At 43.2% G+C, this 20,744-nt stretch overlaps 2 protein-coding genes across 7 annotated transcripts in view; one reads left to right on the top strand and one right to left on the bottom strand.

The window, feature by feature from the left end:
* Positions 1-5,232: 5,232 nt before the first annotated feature.
* On the bottom strand, positions 5,233-14,165 carry NDUFB9 (NADH:ubiquinone oxidoreductase subunit B9). 2 transcript variants are annotated; one of them, XM_073330165.1, is made up of 4 exons: positions 13,562-14,165; positions 11,019-11,211; positions 6,916-7,029; positions 5,233-5,484 (listed from the first exon to the last, which is right to left on the bottom strand). In XM_073330165.1, exons 1-4 carry the CDS (start codon positions 13,804-13,806, stop codon positions 5,353-5,355), a joined length of 684 nt encoding a protein of 227 aa, XP_073186266.1. In that variant the 5' UTR covers positions 13,807-14,165; the 3' UTR covers positions 5,233-5,352. The 2 variants fall into 2 exon arrangements, with proteins under 2 accessions (XP_073186266.1, XP_073186267.1); XM_073330166.1 differs by lacking the exon at positions 13,562-14,165 and adding an exon at positions 11,307-11,427.
* The window catches only part of TATDN1 (TatD DNase domain containing 1), a 31,461-nt gene continuing 23,983 nt past the window's right edge, over positions 13,267-20,744 (top strand). Inside the window, exons 1-3 of one of the 5 annotated variants that reach the window (XM_073330160.1) lie at positions 13,267-13,808; positions 14,521-14,586; positions 19,112-19,161. In XM_073330160.1, the coding sequence (XP_073186261.1) occupies positions 13,787-13,808; positions 14,521-14,586; positions 19,112-19,161 (138 nt within the window). In that variant the 5' untranslated portion in view covers positions 13,267-13,786. The other 4 variants (XM_073330164.1, XM_073330161.1, XM_073330162.1 and 1 more) reach the window with 4 other exon arrangements.

The following is a 20,744-nucleotide window of genomic DNA, read 5'->3' on the forward strand; positions in this document are numbered from 1 at the left end:
TTGGAGAGGAGTGCTGGAATGGGGCACAGACCACCTGCTGGAGGGGGAAGGGTCCTGTTCTGTGGAAGGTGAGTACTCTTCAGGAGGGTGTACCACAGAAAAGCTAAAATGTATATGAATTTCAAAGGCAGATAAGTCAATTTTAGTTAAGCAGTGCCAGTGTATTCAAGTCTAAGGGAGGCATTGTGGAACAGTGGATAAAGCCTGATGCCGTAGTCAAGAGACTCAGGTTCTGGAGAAAGGCATAACCCAGTCAACAGCTGGATGTTAAAGCCACATACATTCATATTATAAATGCCACTTTTTATGAATAAGGGTGATTAACCATTGGAACAAACTACTAAAGCAAGTGGTGGATCCTCCATCTCTTGAAATCTTCAAGACTGGAGGCCTTTCTGGAAAATATGCTTTAGTCAAACAATTATAGGACTCAATAGTGGGATAACTGGAGGAAATTCTGTGGCCTGTGATATAGAGGTTGCACAAGATGGTCCTGTCTGGCCTTAAAATCTATAAATGTCTGACTCTGGAGATGAGAGACAAAGTGGGGTAATATCTTGATGCATACAATTATATTGCATGCAAAGATTGTGGAGATGACATTTCAGTTAAATTACTTGGATTATTTCCCCACATGAATCTGTTGCTCTTACACAAGCTTCATTTTTGTGTGCTTTGCTACTTTATTCTCTATTTACATTGCAGGCTAGACACCCAATCATAGTTCTATCAATCAGCTTTATTCTCCTCTCTAATCTTGTGCACCTGGTTAGAACTCACACCCTTCACTTCTCCCCTGCAACACCAGCCTAGGTGAGAACAAGAGGGGCTATACTAGAAGCTACTGTTAGATACTGACTTACCTCCATCTTCCTAGACCAGTTTGGTTAGAATACCTTCAGTGCCTGATATGGAGCTGGACTGACCTGTCCTTTACCATGATTGCAACAAACAGTGGTAAAGGATGCTGCTAGGGTGATGCCTAGTGTTTCTGGTGGATGTACAGACTGTGCCTTGGAAGGCACAACGCTTTTAGAGCTAAAACAGTATCGGCTTTCTGCAAAAATGTCTACTTCAAACATGTCCAAATTCTCCGATCAGCTCCAGCTACAACCCATTTCCATGATCACATGTTGCAAAACACTAGTCATGCATTTTTGGATTTGATTGCATTCACAATCTAGATGCCAAGACAACATGCACATGAAGATTTTAATTTCTCCCATTAAGTTGCCAGGAGCTAGTTTGAGAGAGAGAGACAGACAGACATGTCTCCCTTCTGGGCACCTGATGCACCATGATCTCTTGCAACTGGGTTCTCCTCAGAGTCCTAAGAGGTTTTTTTTAACTCCTCTCTAATTTCACAAATAGTACCAGCAATCAGAAAACTTAGTCTTACTCTCTGCTCCAACGAGCAGGACTAGGGCTCTGTCTCCAGGCAGGCACTTAAGTTGGCTCCCTGTCTTCTGTGCCCTGCTGTAGAGAGAGGCTTTTTGATGACAGGAGTCTGCGTGAAACTGGTATTTAAGAGAAAGCACAGTACAGTGGCAAGTCCATTTAAGATCAAAAGGGCTTCTGCTCACAGCCCAGCAGCATACTATGGTACCAAGGCAGGGCTAAAACTGTTTGGGGAAGAAAGTCAGCTACAAGAACCAGCTTTCCAGAATCTCCAAACCCAGGAGGCTTTGCTTAGTTGGTGCTCCTGCCGAGGTGAAACACGGTAGCAAAGGCTGACACCAACTGCAGTAACGTAGCAGGCAAGCCTTAAGCAGCTCAGAATGGAAATTCAGTAGGACCTGGCATTTTGGAATCAACAAGCTCAAGAGTGTGAAATATAGTACAGGAGCAGCTTCAAGACGCTGGAAAACTCCACTGAGCAAGATTTCCCCGTCCCTTTCCGACTGCTGTGAGTCAGTAATTGCTCCAGGAAGAGCTTTAGTGAGTTCTTGTTATGGTCAGTATCTTGAACCTCTCACTCTTCCCCCTCTGCTGGGCAGTCCTGATGCCTACAGGCTCCAACACCAATGCCACATTAACTCCCTCACCCCACACATAGCTCGGATGCCTCATATTTGGTACCAGTTGTTACTATTCCGTTAGGCTAGCCTGAGAGTTTGGTCCAGTAAGCCTGTTCTCTGTTCCTGCACCTCTGGGTTACTGCAGCCTGCCACTTCCCCATGCAGATTTTTTTCCCCCCCTCGGTGAGGCAGTAGAACTGCTTGGGCCGTATTGCCAGCCTGGTGGTGGTGAGCCCTGTATTCCCCTCATACATGGCCTGGGCCAGTGTCATTTTACCACTGCTATCCCCCACCCCATATTATTACTCCTGGGAGAATGCTGTACCAGTTCACACATGCAGAACATGTCCCCTACAGAGTTTTCTTTTCCCCACTGCAGAATAATGTATTTTGCTGGGGAGGTGCTGCAATTAGATATTTTTCCCCACCAGGGGCTGCTGTGGCCCCAGAAGAGAGGACAGCCGTCTCAGGGCCAAAGCAGCCACACACTGGTCCAGGTGATGAGACATGGACTATGGGGAGGATGGACAGTTTGGGGCACTGGGGGGCAGGGTGTGTGTCACACAGACATGGATTCAGAAGGGCTAGTGGGCAGGACAGACTAGAGTGGGAGCATGGGAGCTAATGGGGTGACAGCACTGAGTCAGGGCTGAATAGAAGTGGATGCTGCAGGGTCACATGGGGAGAGGGCTGCAAGGATACCTGGGGATGGAGTGACTGAGTGTGCAAGGACACATGGGACAGGCAGAGGTGCATGACTGAATGGGAGACTAGGGGTTAGCTAGCATCTGCATGGGGTAGGCTCCTCAACTCACTAACAATCCCCCCACAAAAAAACCTGTTCCATACTTCTCTCACCCACACCTTCTAGGTTCACTATCTGTTCCCTCTCCCTCCCCTGTTACCCCTGACTCCCCCAAGCCTTTGCACTGGTTCTGAGGAGTGTGGGAAATATGTTTCTGTAGTGTAGTTTAAATGAATTATTAAAGTTCTGTATTACTATGTCTAGGTAAGGAATCTTTTTTGTTGTCTATTAAATATTTCAAAATAGGTTAGTGAATATAAGTTACCAAAATAATTAAAACTGACATGTTTTACAAATAAGAATTGTCAACAATTTTAAAATTTTATCTTAGGTGCAGAATTCCCCAAGGTGTACCACATACAGCACAGCATTCTAACTCCTATTTCCCCCCAGGGCCAGGAAGCCTGTTTAGGCCTCCGTTGGGTCAGTGTGGTCTAACCCCTGCCTGCCTATTTCTTTTCTTACCAGTGCAACCTAGCTCATTACATCAACCTACATGGCCCAAGGATCACCCACATTTCTGGAATACACATAAGTGTGATAAAGCTTTTCCCTTTTCCTTCATGAGTGCCAAAACAGACTTGCATACCATTTTATTCAGCCCAGCAGCAGCTTTCATTCAAGAAACACTCCCAGCTGCCTAATTGCTCACAGTGGCAGTATGCTGACTCCAATGGACAATTTGAATGGCTGTGATTCTACACTAACACAAGCACAAATTACCTAGCCAACATTTTTCCTTCTCTGAAGTGGGCAACTGGTGCTCTGAGAGCCCCACCCAGGACATCCTATTCCTATTAGAGGGGAACTCTTTCCTTTTTCCCCTTATAGGCCATTGCTGCAGAGAGATGGAGATTCTTAGAATTCTCACAGGAGAATCTTCCTTGCTGTAAGTTTTTTCCCATTTGTTATGTGTTAATGAAAGAGTAGCTAAGATAGTATACTGCCTGGAGGGGGCTACTCTTTCAAATGAATAAACAGAATTGATAGTGAGGCAATCAGTTCTCTAAACATGTCCACCTGCTGGCACTGCATGGTAATGCTAGAGGGGATTAAGGGAAAAAAGGATTTGTGCTTGGCTGATGAAGAATGGCTCAGTTGTACCATATCAAAGAACACCATGGGCCAGCTTCAGAGAAGGAAAAGTGATACTTTACATAGATAATGTTGGTACAGGTGCATAAACTTGCATCTAGCATTTACATTACATTTTCCTTAATGTAACTAAGGTACCTTAGTGAATGCAAGAGCATTTGGATTGCCCTGCCGATTAACACATTTAATAAGATAAACAAGTCATATATTTCCAGTGCTTGAAACTAGGACTTCTTCCAGCAGAGGAGACTGCTGCATTAAGCCAAACACCATTAAAATGATTCTTTGCAGTTTGGTTGTTTTAAAAAAATCAAAATCACTTGTAGCCCATTTAGCCAAATCAGTAGAAGGCTCACAAGCACTCTAATGTGAAAGAAAAATAATACAACTAGCTTACTAGAGATGCACCCATAGTTTGCAGTACTACATAAAATTGCTGATATCCAAATGCATTTTTGGAAAAGTACGAACATTTTAGTTTATTCTATCTTGCCAGGTAGTTGCTAAGTGCAGTGTCTTAAAGCAAAACATCAAAGGGAAGAGAGCAGGGCTTGCGATCTTTTCTTCTGCTTCATTGTATAGAGGCAGCCTGCACATTTTTTCTGCTTACCTTTGAAATTCTTGTCCTGTCTAGGAGGGAAGAGCTAGTGTGAATGATAACACAAGGCATGAGTGAAAGTTCAGCTATTAAGAGGGTTAGAGATTGCTCATCACTGTTGAGAACTTGGCACCTATTTAACTTAAATAAAAGCCTCCTTCAGCCATCCTTATACCTCCACCATCTTCCAATCAACCTAGAGAAGGCCAGAAATTAACATTTCAGAAGCAGAATTAACATTTTACAGGAAGATGTCAGTGCAGAGGGATGCACAGCATCCAACTAAAATGTTGTGTACTTGGCTGAAAAAAAAGGCATCTGACCTACAGGCCCCAAATGATGTGTGAAGATACAGATGCCTACACACTACAGTAGAACCTCACAGATACAAACACCAGAGTTACAAACTGACCAGTCAACCACACACTTCATTTGGAACCGGAAGTATGCAATCGGGCAACCACAGAGGGAACAAAATCAAGTACAGTACTGTTAAACTAAAAACATAAAGGGAAAGTAGCATTTTTCTGCTGCATAGTAAAGTTTCAAAGTTGTATTAAATACATGTTCAGCTGTAAACTTTCGTAATATGAACAAATGTTCTTTCAAACAACCTCCATTCCTGAGGTGTTTGTAACTCTGAGATTCTACTGTACGATAGGTAGTTTTGATGCTAGAGTTAAGGTAGAATATCACCAAATCCCATCCAAAGTATATTCATGTTTGTTTTAGTTTTATTGTGCATTAAGTACAGTAGTGCATGTTACATGGAATTCCTACTGGTCGTAGAGAACAAACCACTTGAGTGTAATTCTCTTGTTCATGCACGGATTCTTTTACATTGGCTGTTCTCGGGGTCTGGTTACATGATGCCACCACAGAGGTGGCAGATGCCCTTCTTTGCGAGCTGGGGGCAAGGCTTCATTCAAAGGACCACCAGGTGGAGTTTCATCTTCTAGCTGCTTAACCTAAAACATACAAGAAAACAAATTTCACCCAGTATACCTAAGTCTTGAATCCTGGTTTGTTTCATTTGGTATTTTGCTTTGCCCTCAAATATAGGCCCAGAACACTTCCTTCTGTCACAACTATAACCAAATGAAGAACTGACTTCATGAACAGGATAGAGTCAATACAAATAAAATTCCCTCATTTAGGTTGACTGCACTATCTAGTGCTCATTTGCAATTTCAGTCACAGATCTTCTGCCCCTACACTAATTTAAGTTAAAACTTATTAATGACAAAGCAATATTTTAAACAGAAGCTTATTCCATTATTTGTTACAGGTAATAAGTATCCTCCCTCTGCTTTGGAAGCCTATCAGATACTTTAATAAATATTAGCGACCCAAACCAGCACCACTGGACTCAGTAAGTGTCTTTCCATTGCCTTTAAGGGACTTGCTCTAATGTCCTTGCAGGATAAAACCTTTTTAAAATATGAAACATTCTATATGGAGCCAAGAGCCTCAGCTCCCATTTCTGTTATTTTGAGCTGATTGTTTTTGAAGTTAAGAATGTGACACCTTGTGTTAAGGTCAGCTTCACCACCTCTATGTAATGGCATAGTCACAAATCCACTCCATTTGCCTAAACATTAATGTTTGGAAAAAGTTCAAGATTTCAACATAATTAGCAACTTTTTTCTCCTGAAAACTAAATGAAAAATGGCCCAAGATGGTTCTGAATTCTTTAAAAGCATGTTGACAAAATGAGCTTTGCAAAAGCATGTACCTATTTCTTCAGAGCTTCTACCCACAAAAGGTATAGTACAATAATAATAAAATAATATTATATAATAGAATTACTGTCCTATTTGTCCCAGTGTGACACTTACAACTTTTGTGGCTAAGTGTTGCACCCGGTACACTAGAGGATGAGAAAAGGATATAATTGCAGCTTTAACTCTGAAATGATCCTTTGGAGTCCTTATGAAGTTGTGTGTCATTAAGATATCTGCATATGGAAAGCTGTCAGTATTACAGAACTAACAACTTTACTGGGAGTAGTCTAATTAAGAATTCTGTAGGGAAATTTAAGTATCATGCCTAAATCAAGTAATCACTTTTAAAAAGTGTTTCTTGTCACCCAGTTGGAGTCTGGAATACATTGTTTGCTTCTTTGAAAGCACAGAGTCAAACCAACTGAGCTTCGCTCCACAGTAAAATAGTAAAAAGAAAAGGAGTACTTGTGGCACCTTAGAGACTAACCAATTTATTTGAGCATGAGCTTTCGTGAGCTACAGCTCACTTCAACATCTGATGAAGTGAGCTGTAGCTCACGAAAGCTCATGCTCAAATAAATTGGTTAGTCTCTAAGGTGCCACAAGTACTCCTTTTCTTTTTGCGAATACAGACTAACACGGCTGTTCCTCTGAAACCAGTAAAATAGTACTGACCTCTTTTTCCCAGCTTTCTAACTGCAGCCTCTTCCACTGCTCTCTTTTGGAGAAGTAATCAGGATACATTGCCTTCTCAGAAGGATGCCAGAAATCCAAGCACCACTCAGGAGCCTGTCAAAAATCCAAGCACTAGATATGAGAAACTACAGAATATACAGCAACACAGCTTAGGCAATCACATTAATAGGACATTGGCAAGTGGCCCATAAAGCAAAGCATTACATAATACTACCTCTTATATAGTACTTTTCAGATGTAGATCTCAAAGTGCTTTACAAAGGATGTCAGTATTTTTAAACTCCATTTCACAGAAAGGGAAATGGAGCCACAGCGAGGTGAAGTGGCTTGCTTAAGGTCACCCTTAGGTGGCAGAGCTGGAAATAGAACCCAGGCGTCCTGAGTCCCAGTCCAGTGTTCTGTCCACTAGGCCAATTACTTTCATCTTTCCCCTTGAAAGAATGCCAATTGCTTATACTATGAGTTAACAGTTACAGAAGAGGTGTAATTTAAAATAAAAAACAAAAAACTCATGTCCTCCTAAATTTGGGGTTTAGTTACCAGCATCTGTGATGCAAACCAGCTGAAGTGATGAAGGCAAAATATAATTATAACACAGTGGTCCAACGTTCAGTTTATTTCTGCTTGTGTGCTCAGCAATCACATATCCAGAAGATTATAGTACAATCTGAACTCTGAAGTGATGTCTAGTCGAGATGAGGTGGTATATCTGGATTAAAAGGTGGATGTATCTTCTGGGCTCCAAGTAGGATGCACAGAAGCCCCCCAGAAGAGAGATAAAATCATAGTTCCAAGGACTACACCTGTCCAAGACCTCATGAGAATTGTTATATGGTACAAGTTCCTGTTGTAAATATTTTCCTTCTCTGTTGTAGGGTGAAAGATGCACATCATCAAGAGGAGAAAAGGGACTATACAGAGGAAACAATGAAACGGACTAGTGCTATCAAGTACACGAAGTAAAAACGAAAAAGAAAAACCTGTTTCTCTAACCCCTTTCAGTTTGTTGTCTTACATGTTACTTATCTCCAAATAAGCTCTCAGCAAAAGTGCCACTTCTAAATTGATGGTGTCCCCTTAAACAGCATTTTTGCTGCTATTTGTTTCAATCAGTTACTATACAAAGTGCTTGAATCTCAACAATGGACAATTTAATCTTCTCCCAGGAAATACACTTTAAGAAAATGGGATTTGAAAAACTGTGCAATGCATCAGACCAGACAGTTAGCTACATTTACAATGTTCAACCATGATGGAGTCATTAATGAATCCATTTTAAGTGCAATAGTTTTTTTGCACATGCAAACAAAAGTGTTCAGGTTGAAGCTTTGCATGCTTTATCTTAAATCAAATCAGAATTTTGGGAAAAGCGGATAAGCTATTTAAGTTGTGGTTCTTACAACTCAGAACATGGGAAGTGCACATTTTTGTTTAAGTCTCTAGGCACAAAGAATTCAGATACTTGGTACACATTTATCCTTAATTAAAACTAGAATATAGACCTAGCTTTACTTTTGTGTCTTGAATTCTTTATAAATTCTCAATGCACAGCAACAGCCAACACATGCTGTCATAAATATAAAGGGAAGAGTAAACACCTTTAAATCCCTCCTGGCCAGAGGAAAAACCCTTTCACCTGTAAAGGGTTAAGAAGCTAAGACAACCTCGCTGGCACCTGACCAAAATGACCAATGAGGAGACTAGATACTTTCAAAGCTGGAGGGGGGGGGAAACAAAGGGTTCTCTTGGTCTGTGGGTTGTTTTTGCCAGGACCAGAGCAGGAATGCAGGTCAGAACTCCTGTAAAAAGTCAATAAGCAATCTAGTTAGATATGTGTTAGATTCTGTTTTGTTTAAATGGCTGGTAAAATAAGTTGTGCTGAATGGAATGTATATTCCTGTTTTTGGGTCTTTTTGTAACTTAAGGTTTTGCCTAGAGGGATTCTCTATGTTTTGAATCTGATTACCCTGTAATCTATTTACCATCCTGATTTTACAGACGTGATTTTTTTTCTTTAATTAAAATTCTTCTTCTAAGAAGATTGCTTTTTCATTGTTCTTAAGATCCAAGGGTTTGGGTCTGTGTTCACCTATGCAAATTGGTGAGGATTTTTATCAAGCCTTCCCCAGGAAAGGGGGTGTAGGGCTTACGGGGGAAAGAGGTTTTCAAGTGGGCTCTTTCCTGGTTATATTTGTTAGACGCTTGGTGGTGGCAGCAATAAAGTCCAGGGACAAAAGGTAAAATAGTTTGTAATTTGGGGAAATTTTAACCTAAGCTGGTAAAAATAAGCTTAGGGGGTTTTTCATGCAGGTCCCCACATCTGTACCCTAGAGTTCAGAGTGGGGAAGGAATCTTGACACATGCGAGCACTGTTAAAAAGTTCTCATGTTAATATTCCTACTCTGGGGTCTGTCTTCCTTACAACACTGGAGCATAAATTTACATAGGATTTTCAGCTCTTGCCAAATCCCTCAACCCACAATTTGGGGACAGACCCCTGCAGCAAAGTGATAATATACCAAGGGAAGAACAATGAAAAAGATGGAGTGAGCTTTCGTGAGCCTGTTACTGACCCTTTTAAAAAAAAACAAAACCTGCACTTAATCAGAGGTGTATAAACTCTGCAGCAAACTCCCACTCCCACCCAGCTGTGGCATTTTTTAGGAGAGAAAAAACAGTCCATTCCCAGGCCAGGAGTCCCACCCTGGAAACTGTCATCTCTTGAGAGGTGAGGAAGACATAGGCAAGTCTCCCCTTTCCTGGGCTCTTTGGGCAACTGCTTTCTGAAGTAGCTGATTCCTTTTCAGACAGCCAGTGCTGTCCATCTAGCCTCATCCCCAGCAATTATGGTTCTACTTGGGATTTAGCCAAAGAGAAGAGACATTTTAAAAACAATTATGTTGAGATGTACCTTGTCCGTTTTTCTTTCATGATAAACAATTCCCATTGTTTTGATTCTGTCACTGCTGACACCACTATCATCCTCCCTATCGCTCAGGCCTATGACCTGGGCATCATTGATTCCTTCTCCCTCACATCCAGGCCATGTACAAATCCTGTTGCTTCTCCCGCCATATCATTTCCCAAATTGACTGTCTTCTGTGCATATTGTTAAGACCCCCTCAACCTTGATTACTGTAACCTCCTCTCTAGCTTCCCACAACCCATGTCCCTCCCAAGTCTGTTCAAAGCACAGCTGGTCTTTTGCTTTGATCATGTAAGCCCAACCCCCTTTGAATCCTTCCATCACAGCAAATTCAAGCTTCTTTCTTGTTCTTGCTTTCAAGATGTTTCACAGCTCTTCCCTTTCTTATGTATTTGCTTGTTTATCAGGTTGCCGTTCGATTCCCACGGCCATCATCAGCCTTGTTTTCCATTTGTTTCTTTCTTGCTACCCTTTATGCATGGAACATCCTGCTGGATTTATCTGGATGGCCACTATCCTCTCTGCCAAATCCTATTTACTGATGTAAGAAAGGATGAATCTCGGTTGTACCATACAGAACTATAGTCTTATTGTAATGTATATAACAAACAAAAAGAGATCAGACTTAGAGTTCACCTAAGAACTTTATTTTTATTTTTTTTATTAACTTTACAGTTTTTTTTAGTGCCCATTATACTATAGTACTCAAGTAGCAAACCTATAATTAAGATCTACAAAGCATCTTCTGAACATCTACAAACCTAGTTTATAATATTAGCAGAGTAAGGCAATTGGGGACTGAAATAGCAGAGATCCGTCAATAGACCAAACTGAAACTAGAGTCCTGACAGACCAGCAAAAGAGCAAGACATTATAAACAGTGCTTGAAATTCCCATCTTCCACTCCCAACAGAACAAGAGACAACTCATTAAGACAGGAGAGAACAACATAGGCCAAACATTCCATTGATACTACTTTAGAGCCTACCTACCTTGTTTCAGAGTAACAGCCGTGTTAGTCTGTATTCGCAAAAAGAAAAGGAGGACTTGTGGCACCTTAGAGACTAACCAATTTATTAGAGCATTTAGAGACTAACCAACTAATAAATTGGTTAGTCTCTAAGGTGCCACAAGTCCTCCTTTTCTTTTTACCTACCTTGTAACATTCATATCTCTCGTAAGATGTGCCTCCTGGAGAATCAGGGAAGATGTAAGGTTGAGGATGCTGGTTTGCCCAAAGTTCTTCCTCAGCAGCTCTCAGCAGTTTTGTTGCTTTTATCATATCCTTCTCATTTTTGTGTTGTTCGAACCGTTCTCTCAGCACACAGGCAAAGAATCGATAATTGTCCCTATAGATACAAATGTGCAATATTTCTAGTGGTATAAATATCAGGGTTGTTTTCTGCATTGTTTTCTAGTACGGGAATATTAGAAGTTTCCTCACCACAAACTAAAAGACTTGCCCTTGACCTTTTGAGAATTCACATCATTATCACCATTCTTCATGGAACTCAGGGATGGAAGAGCTTCCTTGCGTCATCTAGTCATTGGATGTCTACAGTAAGTTCTCCTTGTTTATGGTCTAGTCTGAAATGAGTCAAACCCTTTATCTAGTTATAAACAAGTTAAGCCCTTTCTGCAGTTTGACCCATCCAGGTGCTGTCTAGCCAATTCCTTCATAACATCTCCTCAATTCTGTATGTCCTCTCTGTCCGCATCACCAGAACTCCCATAATCTTGCACCTTGACTACTGCAACCTCCCTGAGCTTGATTGCAAATTGAACTCAAGTTTATTTGAAATGCTGATGCTATGATAGTTTTCCTGGCTCACCACTTATCACATCATTGCACTAACCTAATCCCTGCACTGGCTCCTTCTTCATTCTTGTATCAAACAATAGTTCTTGTCTTTATCTTTAAGGCCTTCACAATTTGCCCTGCTCTAGCACTTGAGACACTGCCCACGGATAAGCTTCTCCCTTAAATTTTCTGCACTCTCTTATGCTGCCTGTTATGCAAGTAACAAAACTGTGGCCATTTCAGTTATTTTTAGGTTATATCCCCATCCCTAATCCTTTGTCTGCTCCTGTATTTTTTTTAGACTCTGGGCAGGGGCTCTCTCTTTATCCATGTTTGTAATGTAGACGGCACAACTGAGCCATGATTTTGATAGGAGCCTTTTGGCTTATTGGAATGCAAAAGTTTGTTAGTAATAAGCAACCTACCCTAAAAAAGTTGTAAACCGTTTTGGGCAGAGAACATCTAAGTATTTGTACATCAACCAGCACAGTAGGGCCCTGATGATCCTGACTGAGGCCACTGGACACTACTGTAATAGAAACAGATTAAGGCCAGAAGGGACCATTATGTTAATCTAATCTGATCTTCTGCAGAACAGAGACCATAGAGAAGTGATGGGCATCCTGCAGCCCATCAGGGTAATCCGCTGGTACACCATGAGACAGCGTTTACATTGACCGTCCACAGGCATGACCACCCGCAGCTCCCAGTGGATGCAGTTCACTGTTCCCAGCTAATGGGAGCTGCGGGAAGCGGTGGCCAGCATGTTGCTACAGCCTGCGCCGCTTCCTGCAGCTTCTATTGGCCAGGAACGGCGAACTGCGTCCGCTGGGAGCTGTGGGAGGCCGTGCCTGAGGACAGTCAATGTAAACGCAGCCTCGTGGCCCACCAGTGGATTACCCGGATGGACCGCAGGTTGCCCACTGCTGCCATATAGCCTCACCCAGTAATTTCTGCATCAAGCCTGTAACTTGTTTGAGCAATAGCGTATCTTTGAAAAGAATAGGGAGTCCTGATTTGAAGGCCACAAGTGATGGAGAATCCACCACACCTAATATTCCATGATGTAGTGGACACAGCACTGGAGGGGAATTCAGGAGACCCGGATTCTATTCCTGGCTCTGTCACTAATCTGCTGGGTGACGTGGGGTAAATCCTGTCGAGTCTGTGCCTCAGGTTTCCCCATCTGTTAAGTGGGGATAAGGATATAGACAGCCTTCACAAACCTTTTCCAAGACTCTGGATGGAAAGGGCTAGTTTAGAGCTGGGTATTAATACAGCAGACTACTGTTTAAACTGAAAATTTTAAAGCCACGGAAAAGTTCAAAGTCAAGTAAGACTGAATAAAAGAGGCTTTAGCACATCACCAATGCCAGAGATCTTCCAGCGAGTGGAGATGGGCTGAAGCCTGTACTGACCCGTCTCGTTTCAATGCCCTTTCCTTTCCCGCCCAGCCCCAGCCCGATCCCACCTCACACCCACCCGCCTTCCACCCGTTTATTACTGACCGTTACTGGCGCCAGAAACGTCACCCGTGGGCGCAGACAGCGACCTCCCCGCTCAGCGGCCCCAGCCCCCAGCTCACCTCCGGCCCGCCCGCCCCACACCGGCCCCCGGGGAGGGGAAAGGGGCCCGAGGTGTCAGCGCTCAGGCCCAGAGGCCGGCGCGGCCAGGAGCTCGCGCTGCGGAGGGATGAGCGCCCCGGGGGCGGGAAAGGCAGCAGCCTGAGGCACCAGCTCAAGCCCTGCCTGGCGCCCAGCCCCCCACGGAGACGGCTCAGGGGGCGCTAAGAGGCCGCTCCGGCGCGGGGACCGTGCGCGGCGCTGCGGGAGTCTCCCCCCAGCAGGGCCGAGGGCGGCGCGTAGGGGCCCCAAGACCCACCCGCGCCCCGCGCTCACCGCTGGATGCACCAGGACTCGAGCTGGCGCATCGCCCGCTTGTAGAGCCGCAGCACCTTCTGCTGGTGCGTTAGGTACGCCGCCATCTTGGCTTTCGGCCCTCGCCCTCGCCAAGGGGGCGCGTGGGCCGACGGGGAGGGGGAGGAGCCCGCGACGCTCAGGCCGGGCGCTTGCTCCCTTCCTTCCGCCGGCCCGGGACAGGGAGGAGGCGGAGCTGCGGCCGCCATGAGCCGCTTTAAATTCATCGGTGAGGGGGGCGGGCGCGGCGGCGGCGGCGCGAGGTCCGGGGCCGTGGGGAGTGCGGATCCCGGGCAGAGGGCTCCAGTGTGCGGGTCCGCCGCCGCCGGCGCCCGGGGCTGGCCTTCTGCGTGCGCCCAAGAGCTTGTCTCGTTCACGGGCAGAAGCTGGTCCCATAAGCGAGGTTCCCCCCGCCGCCTCGTCTTTCTGCCCTGCGGGTTGTCCCGGGGGCAGGGACTCGGGAGGGGAGGCTGGCGGGCTTGGAGAAGCGGCCTGGCCTGCCCCTTACCCGGCAGGTGCGGGAGATGCTGCCTCTTTCCCTGGGCTGGCACGAGGGAGCACTGCTGGAGATGTGCCCATACACACCGTTCCCTAGGAGGCTTATCATTTAGGGCTTTGCTTTGCTTTGCTGTAGGTGGAGTCGGGTTTTTAAAATGTTTTATAAGGTAGCACGAGCCTGATGCTTATTCCCAAACAGGCCACAATTTGTCATTCTCTCAAGCCTAAGAAGTGAAACTTCAGGATGGTTGAAGAAAACCCATGCTTAAGCTTTAAACTCTCTCTCTATCTCTGTGGTATCTGGTGCCCCTCAGAACCATCATGTACACAAAGATATATCTGTTTCTCCATGGCTTACTTTCAATACCGACTCTGTTGAGCTACATGGGGAAATAGAAAGACTATAACAGCTAATTCAGCCTGCATTGTTTTTCTCACTGCAGATATCGGTATTAACTTGACAGATCCTATGTTCAGAGGCATTTACAGAGGTACACGGAAACATCAAGGTAAACGTAACTTTTGACAGATTCAAGGAAATCCGATTTCTTACCTGAACAGCGAATAAGAAATATTCATTTTTTTTTCTCATCAGTTGCTTACAGTATCTAAGCATTATTATCTATATTATGAGATTCCAGGAGTGTCATTCTGAAGCTTAGATTAAATCTCAGGAAAAATTTCCTAACTGTAAAAACAGTAAGATAATGGAACAGCCTGTTTCGGGAGGTTGTGGAAACTCCTTCACTGGAGGCTTTCAAAAGGAAGCTGGATTCCCATCTGTCACAGATGGCTTAGACACAATAAATCCTGCATCTTGGCATAAGAACAGCCATACTGGATCAGACCAATGGTCCATCTCACCCAGTATCATGTCTTCTGACAGTGGCCAATGCCAGGTGCTTCAGAGGGAAGTAACAGGGTTATTGGCATGGGGTTAGACTACTAGACCCTTGCGGTGCCTTCTAACCCTATGATTCTAAGCTTAGTGTGAAATGATGGAATCTGCTACAAGCATGGTTGAGAGCTCTTCTTGTTTAGTTTTCAGAGTAGCAGCCCTGTTAGTCTGTATTCGCAAAAAGAAAAGGAGTACTAGTGGCACCTTAAAGACTAACCAATAATAATAAATTGGTTAGTCTCTAAGGTACCACTAGTACTCCTCCTCTTCTTGTTTAGTATATTACCAGGTTCAATCATCACTGGAATTTGTGGTATATTAATGTCCAATATTCAAGTTCTCAGACATTTTCTACTTTTTTACACTTACTTACACCCATACAACAGCAATAGGCTTTCACCTAGTTGTTACTTATTTCTATAGTGTCCAAAGTGAGGTTGGTGCTTTAAAAATACATGTTTATACCTTCTAATTAGAACATGTATATTTTGAAATATAACTTCCATACAGATTCAAATCTAAGTAGCTGAACATTTTGGTAAAATCTTTCCACGGTGGTTTTACAAGGTTATGCAGACAGATCTGAGTTTAGACTTCCAGCCTTTGTATTTTGTGGGTCAGATCATCAGCTGGTATACTTTGGTGTAACTCCATTGTAATCAGTGGAGCTACTCTGATGTGCCCTAGCTGAGGGTCCTGTCCTATGTGTTTAGACTGTAGTGTCTGTCTGGTTTATATTGTAAGTTTTATGTGACAAGGTCCATTACTTCTGTTGTGTATGTACAGAGTTGTACACACTGTCTCTCAGTAAATATTTATTAGTAATAACAGTCAAGATTTCTTTCTATAAATCTTCAAGCTTCTTTTTCTCTTTAGCTTCCATGTGAATTATTTTGTGATACATTGTACTACAGGGCATTAATTTCATATTTGTTGGGGAATTCTCTCCTACACATTCCTTTTCTTTTCCACTCTCTTCTTTCAAAAAAAAGGGGGATTCAAAAATTTTAGGTGTGAGGTTTTATACAATGTACTGACATGAATTCCAGATAATTATAATTTCAATCCTAACATGGAGCAAATTTTCTTCTATTTTTCTTTGTTCTGGGTTTTTCTTCCTTTTTATTGGTATGATGCTCCTCTCTGATTGGTCCTCAGAGGAATTTTAAGAGAGTGTGAGGAACACCTGCTTCTGGTGGCATAGGAAAATGCAAGTTATTTTCAGTCATGTGCCTAACTTAATCCTTGTATTAAATACTCCTGAGGGCATTCTGTGCCAAAAGGTTACAAATTCTGCTCCTAAAAATTATGTGCACAAGATTTTAAAATTCTGCAAGTTTTATTTGTCAGTAAATAAATGCAGAGGCTCCAGCATGGCAGTGGGGAGCACAGGCCACTGGCTGTGTACGAAGGTGGGAAATCACCCCACAGGCTCCCCACCCCTAATCATCAGGGCATGGATTCAGTGATGAGGTTGCATCCAACCGTGACACAGCACAAGGCCTGGGCCTGCCCCTCTGTGCCAGGTGTGGAGCAGGCAGGCTCAACTAGGCAGGATCCAAGTGTGGAGGGGCTTAGTGTGGAGGGATCCAGGTGTGGGGTGAGAGGATTCTGTGTGGAACAGTCTGGTTGCAGGCAGCTCAGTGGGGGGGTGTTCTAGGTGTAGGAGGAATCTGGATGCACAGAGGCTTGTTGGGAGGAGTTCCAGGTGCAGGGGCTTCCAGGTGAAGGTGGTTGGGGTTCAGCAGAGGGATATGGGTATGGGGGGCTCAGCAGGGGAGTCTGGGTGCTGGGGGAGTGGGGCTTGGTGCCGTGGGGGTTTAGGTGCAAGGAGCTCAGTGGGGGAGGGGGGTGGTCTGGGTTCAGGGATGGGGGTCCTGAGGCAGGAGGTCTGGGTGCAGGGGGGCTCCAGATGCAGGGGTTGAGGTTCAATGTGATGGGGTTTGGGTATGGAAGGCTAGGGGGGTTCTGGATGTCTGGGGTGAGGCTTGGTGGGGGTGTCTGGGTACGGGAGTCCAGATTCATGGGGATTGGGTAGATGGGGGAGCAGCTCCCTATACAGTGACCCCCTCCCTGGCAGCTGAGGAGTGATGGAAGCAGGGGAGGATGCCGAGTTTCCTGTAGCTGGGAGAGTTTCTGGGGGTGGGTCTGACACAGCCCCAGCCACTCCTTACAGAGGAAGAGGAAGTCCTGTCCTCTCCTGCCTCCAGCCCAGCCTAGCCTGGGCTAACAGCTGATCCCGGCTCAGGGTAGGAGCTACTCGCTGGGGTTTCCCCAGCCCTGCAGTGGTTTACGTCTCCACCATGTGCTTGAAACAATGTACCTGCGTAGCTAGGGAGTGGTGTGTGACTGCTCTTGCAGCTTCCTGTTGCTTCCCTGTCAGAAAGTCATTTTTCTGCGGTGAAGCAAATAAATCTGTGGGGAACATTAATTCTGTGCATGCACAGTGGCACAGAATTCCCTCAGGCATAATTAAAGAAACCAGATAAAGTAAATTGTATTATATGGTACAATTTGGATGTTTGTTCTTATATTCACACACAATAAATCTTTCAGATGGTCACTTCCTTTGTAGCAGAGACGTTTTCCTTTGGACTTCTAAAAGGAAGGCACAGTGCAGCATATTATATGCTGTATATTTTAATTCCAATGTTTTCCTACTATCTACTTTTTTTTTTAGTTTGTGGGAACTTAAACTCTAATCCAGTCCACCTGTTCTGCTGAAGACAAGACAGCTGGCTTCACTTTGTTCTAGCTAGCCAATTATTTAGGTCCAAAGACTATTCATACCATATTAAGCATAATACATCAAAGTTAAACAGCAGTGCATATGAAATACACACAGGTTTTTAGAGTGCATTTCTTTATGCTACAGATTCACAGGAATCACCTTTGTCATGTCAGCAGGAGTTGCATTTATGGCAGAGTTTTTAATCTTTCATTGGTCTATTTAGTAAAGCTTGTAATTTGTTTTTATGGTACATGGGCAAATGATAGGAGCGTATTCAAAATACAAGTAAGTATTATTTTGTTTAGATTCCTGAAGATCGTTTCCCTCAGTCTATTGCTGTTTTATGAGGTGGAAAGATAAAGTAGCTGAGCAGTATGGCTGTAAGAAATATACAAAGTTATAAAATAACATTGTAATAAGATACAGAGTAGAGCCAGATCTTTTTTTTTATAAATGGCTTTTTGACTAAATTTTTTCCGTTTTTTTGTTTGGTGGCGAAAATTCCACTTTCTTTCACTTTTTTTATTCTCTCGTCTCCCTTTCTAATGGAAAACAGTGGGGGAAAGTTTAAAAAAAAGAGTGGTTCCCCCACCCCCCCAACCCCGAAACAAAACTTCTTTTGTTTTTTTTTTAACTAACCTTTAGTTTCTTTTGAAAATTTTCATGAAATATACTGACCCTTTTTCCAACCAACTCGAAAGAAGAGTTATTTAGAGAATAAAAGGAAAGAGTTATTTAGAGAAGCTAAAAGGAAATTAGACAATTTCCCCACTTCCCAAAGAACTTGTAATTCATTTTCATTCTTTTCTGTTCCTTAAATAAGCAGTATTTCATTTAACTGCAGTCTTTCATTTGGATTTAATTTCAATATTGGAGAACAAGTATTGACTGACCATGCAGACAGCTCAGCTCTTGAGGCAGGAACAGAAAATCGGTGGGATTAGTTGGCCTACAGCTACTTACAGACTCGTTAAGCGACACAGTCTCTACCCGTAGAGACAACTCAGCAGATGGGGGTCTATGCAGGCGGAGTGAGCTATCAGGCTGTTGGTGTGCTGGGGCACAGTGACCCACTATACCTACTACTTTCAGCAAACACAGTTGTCAGACACAGAGCTCAAGACAAGAGAGGCATTTATGTAACTAGGGCCTGATCCAAATCCCATTGAGGTCTATGGAAAACATCCCATTAACTTAAATGGGTTTTAGATCCGGTTCTTAGTCATTTGCATCATCCTCCTATTTGCCTTCCTAAAGATTAACTAATTGTATGTGTCCAAAGATTATTCACATCATGTTAAGCATATTACTAACTGTACATAAATGACTTTATAGCAAAGGAATGTGCAAGTTAAATTATGTGTTAAGAACTGGACCTTAATTTACCAAATTTTTACTTTTGCAGATGACTTTTTGGATGTAATAGAGAGAGCAGTCAAAACCGGTGTTAAAAAGGTAACTTCTCTTATAGATCATGCATATATGGTTTTGTTATGATGTACATTTTTAAAAATGGATTTTAACAGCTAGAGTTTTTAGGAATACTGAAGTTGTAACAAAAACAATTTTCTGCTGAAATTAGCAACTATAAAAATACCAGAAACTTTCTTTAGTATTGCAGAGTTCTCTGCAAAATCCAAATTCTTTGTACCCGATATTACATCTTCCTGTGCACAGTGATTAGCTGGTCACAAAAATACATGAAAGGGCATCCTTTTTGCAAAAAACTTCTGTATGTAAAACTGGCCATGGCAAGTTCTAACATAAGGGAGGGGGAAGTTTTCTGGGTGTTTTTTGTGTTGAAGGAGGCCAGTATTGACTTCCATTATCTATGTAACTCTCTCACTTTGTGATTACCTCTGTCAGCCTACACCAAATATTCATGTGGCCTTGATTCTGTAAACATTTGAGTTCAGTAGTTCGTAAACTGGGGTCCGCGAGTCATGTCCAGGGCCACAGGCCCCACTGATCAACTCCTCCCCCTGCCTCCCAGTGCCTCCTGCACGCCTCAGAACAGCTGTTCAGCGGCGTGCAGGAGGCACTGGGAGGGAGGGGGAGGAGTGGAGACAAGACACGCTTGGAGGAAAGGGTGGGAAGAGGAGGGGCAGGGGTGGGGCGGGAAGTGATGGAGGCTTGGGGGCAGGGTCTGGGGTTGAGCACCACCAGGGAGAATTAGAAGCCGGCTTTAATTCAATCATCTTTATGTGCTTTTTACCTGTGTAAAGTTAAGTATGTCCATAGATGTTTGCAGGATTAGGCCCTTAGCTGACTCTCTGTTAGTTGATGTACTAACAGTAGACGTACAGTTAATAGAGTTCTTACCTTTATTTAGATTTACATCATTATGTGCAAACTTGGAACTCTATGATAAAAATTCTTGGCCAAAAGCTCCTTCCCAACTACAGTGGCCAGTGAATATTCAAGAAACAAGTATTCAGTCCAACTCCTTTTTATTGGACCTCTGTAAAATTAAAGATATTTTGGTTTTCCAAACAAAAAATATGAATTTGCTCAAATCAGCAGTTTTGTGATGATATAACGGTATTTTACTATGTTAATAAAGCATAGATCTTAGTTTGCTTTAAAAAGAAAGAACCCACACCTCTTCCACAGGAGGTTTAATAAATAAATAAAACATAATCTGAAAGGAGTTAAAATTTGGAGAGCAGGGGAAAAGTTCAAAGAAACTAATGTAGAATCAGTAATACTTAGCACTTATGTAAGTGCTGTACAAACATTATTCAATCCTCACAACACTCCTGTGATGTAATTAATTAGTAATATTCCTATTTTGCACACAGAGAAACTGATAAACATAGATTAAGTAATTTGCCCAAGAGCACATCATTATGTCACAATCATTATGTTGCTGTTTTGTGGCTCTCCTGATTAGTTCTAGAGAAGCTTGCATCTTTCACAGTAAGATGTTTCTGTTTCTCCTCAGAGCACAGTGACCAGTAACATTCATGGGAATTATTGACATATAGCAAGTAGATAATAAACCCCAGTTACATCCAGAGTACGTGAGAAATTGTTTA

Source organism: Lepidochelys kempii, chromosome 2 (assembly GCF_965140265.1).
Source record: "Lepidochelys kempii isolate rLepKem1 chromosome 2, rLepKem1.hap2, whole genome shotgun sequence".
NCBI classification, from domain to species: domain Eukaryota; kingdom Metazoa; phylum Chordata; order Testudines; family Cheloniidae; genus Lepidochelys; species Lepidochelys kempii.

What these genes read in the sequence shown, in the direction of transcription:
- NDUFB9 (XM_073330165.1), bottom strand. Translation starts at nt 13,806, where the DNA reads ATGAATTTAAAGCGGCTCATGGCGGCCGCAGCTCCGCCTCCTCCCTGT. An exon ending in GAGTCCTGGTGCATCCAGCG is followed by an intron (nt 11,212 to 13,561) that starts GTGAGCGCGGGG and finishes TTGTATCTATAG; the next exon opens with GGACAATTATCGATTCTTTG. An exon ending in AGAGATATGAATGTTACAAG is followed by an intron (nt 7,030 to 11,018) that starts GTAGGTAAAAAG and finishes GATTTTTGACAG; the next exon opens with GCTCCTGAGTGGTGCTTGGA.